This window comes from Arctopsyche grandis, chromosome 1 (assembly GCF_051622035.1).
Source record: "Arctopsyche grandis isolate Sample6627 chromosome 1, ASM5162203v2, whole genome shotgun sequence".
Taxonomy (NCBI): domain Eukaryota; kingdom Metazoa; phylum Arthropoda; class Insecta; order Trichoptera; family Hydropsychidae; genus Arctopsyche; species Arctopsyche grandis.
Genome location: NC_135355.1, coordinates 12,068,514 through 12,079,058, shown reverse-complemented (window position 1 = coordinate 12,079,058; position 10,545 = coordinate 12,068,514). Strand labels below are relative to the sequence as shown.

Here is a 10,545-nt window from a genome sequence, read left to right as displayed (position 1 = left end):
TGTGCATTCCATTTTTCGTTTCGACTTAGTGTGTGTATTCCATACTGGCACAACTTTTGCACTTATCATCCTAAAAATGATCGCAAAAATATGACATTACTAATGGTTTGATTTCATTCCATGTCTCAGTTTGTCGTTTGACTTCCGATAAATAAAGTGCTCGTTTTAGAAGGGGAGGGTTGGACGCCACCCGTCGCCAGGTCTTGATTGAGTTAGCGTGCCGCTGAATGCAACCGAAGGCGCCTACTCTTCCTATGCTGAAAAATATGTGCTTTGCCATTTTTTTTTAATATATTATTTTTTTTCGATCTAGAAACCGTTTTCTTTTTTTTTTTAAGTTTTCTGTCCTTATATTAATACACTGCTGCGACGTATTGGAGTACCTGTCAGGTCACAGAGTCACTAATTGCTATTGCTATTATTTTTACAGTGGATGTCCAAGAAATTAATAGGGAAAATATTGAGGATATCACACAAAGTGCCAGAAAATATTGAAATATATACAAAATATTGGGGGGCGGGGGACACCGGGGGGTGGGGGGCACCGGGGGGGTGGGGGGCACCGGGGGGGTAGGGGGCACCGGGGGGGTGGGGGGCACCGGGGGTGAAGACGGGGGGGCCGGCGGCGGTGGCCTCCGGGTCCCAAAGGCGGGGGCCGCCGGATTCTGGATTCCTTTTTCTTTCGGATACAGATTCCATTTTCAATTCCAGATACCGATCCCTGTTTCATTTCCAATTCCCGATTTCTGTTTTAGTTCCGATTCCGATTAATTATTACAATACGTATTGTAACTTTATTTTTAATCATGTATCAATTATTTTCCGAAACCACCCGTTGAAATCAACGGGCACAACACTAGTTATCTATATATTATCTATATGGGCGTTGGGAATTGCACTATTCTCCCTATCCCCTGGAATAAAATGTTATTATTATTGTAGCATATGCTAAAAGGAACCGCAGTTATAATTGGTTTTTGAGGATTATCTCCAGGTTCAAGTGCAATCGGCATTATCAGGCGGCTTAAGTGGTTTTGAGGGCAACAATGGAAACCCTCGGATTAGGCCGAGTGGCATCCCCGCTAGAGTTCTCAGAACCGACAGTGCGAGACCGTGGGACTGCATATCTGGTACGTGATTATAACAATAAGTAAACAAACGTGTCTAGGAAGATGCACTGAGTGACCTGCCCTTTATAAGCAGGTACTTATAGTCCATACCAAGATATAAACTATCGTTAAAACGCAGCCACAAAGAAGACATACCAAGGCATTCTCGCTCACGCACTTGCAGCAAACGGTTGTGCTCCGCAACCACCAGCCGTGTCGCCGCAACCGCTAACTGCGCCAGTCATACTGTCGCAACCAACCAGAAACATTAGCCGAGTCGTCACAATCAACACATTCTAGCAGACGTCACCACTCGCTACTCGTATCAATTATGTCGGCGGCGACGTCGACGGACAGCGAAGGTATCTCCCGGAGGAGCTCCGAAAGCGAAAGCGAAAGCAACAGCGACGCCAGCAATGACAGCACCGTCAGAAGAAAGGCTGTCATCATAAAAAAGCCCAGAACAAGGAGCTGAAGGAGCAACTCTCATCTCCCGCCCCGCCCCATAAATTTCGAACGCAGCCCCCAGAGCAGCTCCAGATGCCGCAAACGCCGAACCCAAAGTAGCCCCGCTTTTCCTCAGAAAGCCCTGTGACTACCCAACTGTCTGCCGCAAACTTAAGCTAAGATCCAAGATCTAAAATTCGAATCCGTATATAATAGTAGCACCGCCAAAATCACCCCCCACACTATTGTCGACTACCGCGCCATCAGCCAACTCCTCCAAGACCAGAAGTTTGAGTTCTACGCTCATCCCCTAACGGAAGATAAAGCGTTAAAAATTTTTATTCGAGGCATTACTCCTAGCCTCACAGAAAAATAAGTTCTCGAAAAACTAACCAGTCTTGGCTACAAAGCCAAGCTCAATTCAACTTCCCACCTCTAACTTCCACCACCCCAGACACACTACCTAAAATATTCACCCTTCCCCCCCCCCCCAAACAAATCAAAACAATCCAGAACCAAAACACAACCCCCTGGACGACTGAAAGCTTCATCAAAATGCAGTCGATGATGTCGTCCATCCTAGCCCTACTTGCACAAAAACAACAAAAATGACTCGTTACCTCAAGATCGTTCACTAGAACGCTTGCAGCATACTCAGCAAGCGTGTCAAATTCGAGCAATTCTTGCTCCAACACTCCATTGATATCGCACTAGTAAACGAAACTTAGCTCAGACTTGGTAATCGATTACACTTCCCAAACTACACTACATACAGAAACGATAGAAAAGGCAAAGCCGTCGGCGGTACTGCCATATTCATCAAACACACGATTCAACACAACTTGGCCTCGCGGCTGATCACCACAGGAAAAGAACTGACGTCAGTAGAAGTTTGGACTAACACTGGCACCCCATTCATCCTCACGCAGTTTACAACCCACCAAAACAGCACTTACTCACCAGACTTGGACAACATATTCAACATTAACAAAGCCACCATTGCCGCAGGTGACCTTAACGCCAAACACTCCAGATGGAACAGCCGAACCACTAACAAAAATTGGAAAACTCTCCCAAGTTATTCCCAACTTTCAAACCCAAAACTCTCACTCACGGCCCCAGACGAACCCACAAGAATCCCAATTAACTTCAAAGGCAGACCCGATATCTTAGACATCGTTCTAACTCAAAATTTTCCCGGCGGGCAGTCCTTAACTGTAGTAAATGATATCTCTTCCAACCATCACCCAGTCATACTAAAACTTACCAGCACCCCCGTAACTATAAACCCCATCATCTGTAGTACCATATATTGAGAGAAATTCTCATCTCTTCTTCATCATACCGTCACTTACCCCCACTCGATCCACACCACCCAAGATATAGACTGCTATTAATATACTCACTGACGAAATACAGTCAGCCTTAGATGGCAGCACCACCACAACACCCCACTCTCCCCTGAACCCGCAAGCTTTACTCCCCGACATTCCCGATCTTATTCGCATTAAGAATAGAGCAAGGAAGGCATTCCAAAAGAATAAGAATCCAATCCTCAAACAGCGAATGAATAGACTTCAACAAGACGTTAAAAACGCCTTGTGGCAACTACGAAATGACAACTGGGATACCAAACTCAAAGCGCTAGAAGACGGACATAACGGTTTCTGGAAACTGTCAAAAATCTTCAGAAGCAACGGCAATAGAATCGGTAGGATCAAAGTTGGAGATAATTTTGTCAACTCCACCTCCGATAAAGCGGAAGCCCTAGCCGACAGTCTTCAGGACCAGTTTTCTCTTTCAAACTCCAACCTACAAAGCGACTTTTACCAAATTGTTCCGCTCTCTCTCGTTGAAGTCGCGAAATGGCGTTTCTTCGGTTTCAAATGCCCTCACGTGGTTGATCCAAGTCGCTCGTTTCCCCAACGTCCAAGTTTGTTGCAGTGGTCCCGTCTTCCTATGTTATGTGGCCCAGCATCCTGCTGCAGACCAACGTTCCACCCAGAACGTGCTTCCGTTGCCATGCCCTCTGAGCGTTGCCTCTATCCTCCCAAAAGTGACTTGATTGACTCCACCGACTGACCAACCAACATTTATCCAATCTAATAAATGTGCCTCTCTGCCGTTGCATGGTTCCGATTAAATTCCATTTCAATCCGTTTACTTTCCGACTCCTGCGACATAGCAGGTGGTTAACTAGTTTCCAATTAGATTTTTTTTTCCAGTTTGTTGACATCTCCCATCAACAAACAGTTGAAGGGAATAGTGGCTGGTAATCGACATCTCTCAGTTAGTTGTAGTCGATCTCCGCTCCTTTTCTGACGACGATGCTTTCCCGTGAATTATCGTCACCTACAGCCGCTAATTCTTGCTACTTGCGGCGTAAGTAGACTGGCGAACTGCACTCGTTCCGGTCGCCCTTTGGATGACTCTGCATTTGCCGGATTCTGCCCTTCGTTGTTGCCATTGACAGCGCCTCAAGTTGTCCTCTCCCGGCAGCACTTGTACGAATACTCCCGTTTCGTAACCTCCTTCCGTCATCCCGATGAATTCTTGGCAGCCAACGCCGATAATGTCAAAGTCGAGTTACGGTGATAACTGCAATTCGACAACCGAATATGTGATTTCCGATTCTGTGTGTTGCAGTGAAAACTGCATTTTTTTTGTTTCGTGTCTCCATGGCTCGAACTCTCTCCTACAGCTCCCAAAGATGGCTTCGTTGTAGCTTCTCTTCCTTCGCTGGTGACTTTGTTTCATGGCCCATCTTGGATCCCACTTCTTACGACCAGTGTTGCGTAGGGGTGGGTGGAGGATCCAAGTCAAGCCAAAGTCGTTTCACAGCATTTATTGATGATTAAGGAGATACACACTGGCAGTGCTCAGTCCAGAATGACTTGATATCGCCTAAGTATCGCCTTATAAGGGATAGATCTCTCATGACGTCTAATCTGTTTACTTATTGTATAGTCACGTATTCGGATATGTATTCCCACGACATTCGGTCTCACGGTACCGGTTCTGAGAACTCTGCTGGAATGAGACGGCTACCCCCGCTAAGTGCATTCGGGGGGAGATAATCCTCGAAACCAAAGATAACGGTCACAGTCTCTGAGATGCTACTCGGCCTAATCCGACGGCTCTTTTTATTATACGTAACAATACTAATAAATATGATACAAATTAAGCGCAAATGTATGGAAACTTGCACAAGACAAAAGTTCTACTTCCAGTTTACGAATTCTGACCAAAACGTTAGCAGCTCTGAGTTAATACATAAAGAATACAAATATAAATTTTCAGCTTAATACGTTGAGGGGTGTGGACTGGATCCAGGCGACAACATTTTTGACCTTTCTAAGAGGAAAAAATCCCACTTCCGGTTCATTAAATTTAGTGATTATTTTATTTTCATCACATTTATACAAGTATTATACTATTATGCTTAAACTTCTAGATATGAAATTTCAGTTCAATGAACCAAAAGGTTTCTGAGAAAAACATAAAAAACCTCGATTCTCTAGAGTAAAAGTACTACTTCCGGTTCAATTAAAAATATTTAAAAAATTTAAAGTTGCAAATATTATTATTTCTAGTACATGTAAAAAAATTTCAGTCCGATTCAGTTAGCGGTTTGGGAGATAATTAAATTCAAAAACTTAAAAACAAGAGGACACCTATAAGGGAAGGTAGCATTTCCAGTCAACTTAAAAATTTGAAAAAAAATTACGTCATGTCGATAAGAATTTCAGTAACTGATTCAGTTCGATAGGACTAACGGTGTTCAAAAAATCTCCAAAATACACAGAGACACAGACACAGACACACACACACATTTTTTCTAGATCATGGAAACGTGATCAGTAATCGATTCAGTCAAAATCTCGAGTTCGAATTTTCGCATGATCACAAAACTTCATATATTGTTACTACGTACACAGATAAAGTAAAAAAATTCCATCACCGAAATCACGGTTCTGAAAAACAATTGGAAACGTTAAATAGATCAAAACAAACAATATATAAGATTTGAAAATTATTTATTGTTTTTATTATTCCATTTATTTATATATACATGTAGTTTTGCCATTGTGAGGGATAATTTTAGGCGACGACGGATTTGGGCAGATGGTCGCCTTCGGCTCTGAATCCGAGATTGTCGGCTACGTATTTGGTACGGAAGATCTGACCGTCGGGAGCTGTGAAGGTGTATTCCCCAATTTTGTGGAGCACGTGTCCTTTCCCGCTGGATGCTGGCTTCAAGATACCCTGTTCGGAGACTGACGTTCCATCAGCACTCAAGTATCTCAGAGCAAATTGACCTACTTCGTCGTGCTTTTCAGTGCGTTCCAAGACTGGAATGTACTTAATGGGGGCTTCCGGAGCGGCCATGGCGCCTACAACGACGAGGAGTGCACAAACGATGACCTAAGAATATAAATGACGTAATAAGTAATTACATTTTTAAACATTCAAAATTTTCATTACAAACTATCACATTAAATTACTTACGACTTGCATTTTCCCTAGATCTGCTGTATGCTGCTGTATATCCCCTTGCTCCCTGATACTCTAAGCTCCAAAATGCAACTAATGAACACTGGCCGATGCGCCGGCTTATTTATATTAAAATGGTCACACCGAGGAGTATTCATAAGCCTCGTTAGTATACATTAACATGCACCCAAATGGATGCGCCAAAATTAATTACGATTAAATGTATAATCATATTAGCACAGTAAGACCGGCAACATTGCTTTCAAACGGAATCTAATTAGTTTTTGGACCAGTCGATTTTTGATTGCTTACCTCTATGATTGCTTGACTCCATTTGTCCTTGTTCTTCTCCGGAGCAGGACGCAAACCATATTTAATGGGTCAGTCCTACGCGTGAGGACGTACTATATACATACATACATACGTATGTATGTGTGTGTGTATATATATGTATGTCTACTTTATTTCGTTCAAGGCACTATTACATGAAAGTTCATTAAATTTTCAAGATTTGTATAATTTTTGACAAAAATTATATGAATTTTTAGATTAAATAACGGTTTCCGGAAACTATTAATTTTTAACAACGGGTTTCCGGAAACCCATGGAAACTATTAGGGTGACACCACTGCTTATAATATGTGATATTCTGATGATTTGCTGATAAGCTATTTTAAAACTTTGAATCGTTCGTCATAAATCTCAGGCCAATTTTATTCAATCGGTGCATACTTGTGCATATAATATATAATATATAGGGAATGAAATACATATGAAGGGTGCCACTACAATTTTTCTTCTATTACAAGATTTGGAGGGAGCATTGAAATGACATTACAATGCCAAACTGGGAGGGCGCGGACTACATATTAGGAGGGGGAGGCGCTAAAAGTCGAAAATTTTAAACCATCAAATACGAACTTGCTCTTTCCCTTGGAGCGGTATAATAAACATTCACGGATGGAAATGTTCAAGTTCAAGAAATGAAAGAAGCGGACAGAAAAAAGTACATAATCACAGCAGGTTCGTTTACAGCACAGATCGAAATTGTCGATATTTTTTTGTAAAAATATGTATGTGTATATGAATGTATGTAGGTGAATTATTGAAACTATGGCAACTCGAATGTAATCTATCAGATACTGAAGTATTTGTGGATTTTTGGTACGGATTTCAAAAAGTACCAAAGAAGTTAATTGCTTCGAATGATTAGCCTGACAGTCAATTATTTTAACACTTATTCTTTAATCATGCAGAGAATTGTCAAAAGAAAGTCTCGCACTTTCAAAAACGTGGATGTAAGTGTATTGATGTGAGTTCGATTTAAAGTACATAAATATATTCCATAATAACTAGAGCTTGGAATTTACCGTCAAATTGCCATGACCGGTAATCGGTAAATAATTTTTCCCATTACCGGTTAACCGGTTATCTACCGGTAAATGAAAAACAAATTAATAATAAAATAATATAGCAATTTATTGTTTTTGTTGTTTATTAAAAAAATTTCATTTTATTTGGTACAATGAATTTTCAGAATTAAAATATGCTTTCAGGAAACAAATCATATCAATACTTTCGTCTTTTAGACTTGACCTGAATTTTGTGCATATTTGTCCCGCAGATGAAAATGCGCGTTCTGATTCAACACTAGTTGGTCGGCAAGTCATAAGATGTTGAAATGCAGTGTTTAAATATTGGCCACAAATTTTTTCGAGTTCCAAATATGACAGCTCTTATGTTCCAAATATGACAGCAAATATGGCGTTTAGGGCTTCGCCCCTCTACGCCCCCATGAGCTATTGCCGTTTAGGGCTTCGCCCCTCTACGCCCCCATGAGCAATTTCCGTTAAGGGCTTCGCCCCTCTGCGCCCCATGAGGCTGCGCCCCTCTACGCCCCCGCGGAGACTTTGAATCCATTGAATCGAAAAAAATCAAATCGGCGCCTATGAATCGAAAAAAAAAAATCAAATAATTTGTTCGATGACGGCTTCGCCCCTTTCGGGGCCCCATGCGGCTGAGCCCCATAAGGCTGCGCCCCTTTCGGGGCCCCTTGCGGCTGCACCCCCTTCGGGGCCCCATGGGGCTGCGCCCTCTGTGGCGCCCCTGTCGGGGCCCCATGAGACTGCACCCCTTGCGCCCCCGTGGGGACTTTGAATTCATTGAATCGAAAAAAATCGAATCGGCGCCTATGAATCGAAAAAAAAAATCGAATCATGTGTTCGATGACGTCACCAATCTACGGATGACGAACGAACCAAGGATACATACATACATACATATGTATATACAAAGTCTCTTTCCAAATTATATATTAGATTTAAGCTTTTCTTCCAGTGTTAATATTTCGGCTATTTCTATTTCATTCCTTTCTCCGTCTTTTTATTCAGAAATTTTATAGTTCTCATCCCTCAAAAATTCATACTTAGTTATATCTATGATTTTTTCCATTATTGTAGTTTTATTCGTTATATTAAATATTCCATATTCATCAAAATCATTTATTGTATCAGGAATATGTCGTTCTTCTTTCCTTTATTCGAATTATAAGCTCTTCTTTAAGTTCCATGGCTAAAAAAGAACTGTATTTATACAGTTCATCAAGCATAAATTTCAATGTTATTTCGACTGTACATACATATATAGATTTATGTCTTCACGACATAGAGTTTCTACAGCTATTTTTACCGGTTGTAATGCCAAGATTATGCCAGAGATTTTATCAAATTCAATATTATAGATTTTCATCTCCGATTTTATATCAATCAAACTTTTTAAGATCGCATTTTTAATTTCATAAAATCGTTCCAGCATTTTCAGTAAGGAATTCCATCGAGTTTTGCAATCTTGATACAAAGTAAGCTCTTTTTCTAATTCGTCTTTTATACATATGTTTTTGAAGATTATCATTTTTTTTTTTTTTGAAGATTATCATCTTACTTTACATATTAATAAATTTAATTCGTTATTTAATTCATTCTGTGTTGCCAGAGTCGAAAAACAAAACTCCCCATTCCACATGCATATCTACATTAAACTTTAGTTATAATATGCCTGTAGCTGTCCTTAATTCGCCAAAAAATCATTTCCGGTAATTACCGGTAATTTTCCAATTTAAAGGTAATTACCAAAGGTGCTTTTTTGGCGATTTACCGGTTTACCGGTAAACCGGTAATGCAACCTCTAAATAACATATATTATTGTACATACATACATTTAAATATGTTGTTTTAAACATATTTAGAAAGGGCTTTTTTCCCACATGATGTTGCCTAAATGAATCAATATGTCTTCGGCATTACTTTTTGATGAAGATGCTTGACATATATGTACATATACATATGTATATGTAGGATGTAATATTAGCCAGCAGCGTGGCTCGGTCGTTAAGCTTCTGCTTAACACTGAGAGGCGCCGAGTTCGATCCCTTGAGCTGACCTCGATTGAAAAGAATTTTTCTGAGTATATCTGTAATGCTGCTGGTCAGACCAGGATTTGTGACTCCTGGTTGATCGTTTCCTATCAGAGTTTGCCAATTTTCTCTGATTTCATTGTTGAAACGATTCCCGATTAAAAATTGGCTAAAAATCCTTCCTACCCACTATGTCACCACTATTTGAGTATGATTAATGTAAATATTACAATAAAAATGTATGTACAATTCATAGATGTCTCGTTAATTGTCGAGTTTAAGTCAGTGTCTCGTAATTTAGCGACTTATAATAAAAAAATGCTGTATTGTTTGTAATTTGGCCAGGAAGGCGCATTGGGGTTTACCTGTAATGCCTTCCTGGTGTGAAATTTAAAAAAAAAAAAATAATAATAATATCTTCGATACAAATTCACACATGTTGAACATAAAAAATCATTGATTTTTTTATTGTTTTATATAACCATGAATATATTTTTACTATTTATTTTGTACTTAATTGTAACAGGTAATTCACCACTGAATCCGAAGTCTATAATTTTACTTGTGGAAACCTGTTGCGTTTCAATAGTCAAGACTTATTGAAACAACATTCAACTTCCATATCCAAATTAGTTATTAATTATGTATTTCATTCACTAATGATATTTTGATACTAAAAATTTTAGCGCAAAACTTGTTTTACGACATGGGAAGTTCACAACCATACATATAAATAGTTTTACACTTTGATGAATATTCATCAGTCAGCTTTGATCTGCTTAACAAAACCGACGAAATGAATACCGTAAGGAATTGCTTATACCAAATATGTATTTAATTTATGCCTTTTAGATTTGGCTCTGTATTATTTGTTGAAATCTTTTTGAAATAAAATTGTTTTTCTCTTTTGTGTAAGGTCATCGTTTTTGCTCTGCTCGCCGTGGCAGCCGCCATGGCCGCTCCAGAAGCCCCCATCAAGTACATTCCAGTCTTAGAACGTACTGAAAAACACGACGAAGTTGGCCAATTCGCTCTGAGATACTTGAGTGCTGATGGAACATCAGTCTCCGAACAGGGTATCCT

At 40.0% G+C, this 10,545-nt stretch overlaps 1 protein-coding gene across 1 annotated transcript; it reads right to left on the bottom strand.

The window, feature by feature from the left end:
- Positions 1 to 5,657: 5,657 nt before the first annotated feature.
- Positions 5,658 to 6,074, bottom strand: LOC143916752 (endocuticle structural glycoprotein SgAbd-2-like). The gene is made up of 2 exons (XM_077437994.1): positions 6,066 to 6,074; positions 5,658 to 5,981 (listed from the first exon to the last, which is right to left on the bottom strand). The coding sequence occupies exons 1-2, from the start codon at positions 6,072 to 6,074 to the stop codon at positions 5,658 to 5,660; spliced, it is 333 nt and encodes a 110-aa protein (XP_077294120.1).
- Positions 6,075 to 10,545: the final 4,471 nt, after the last annotated feature.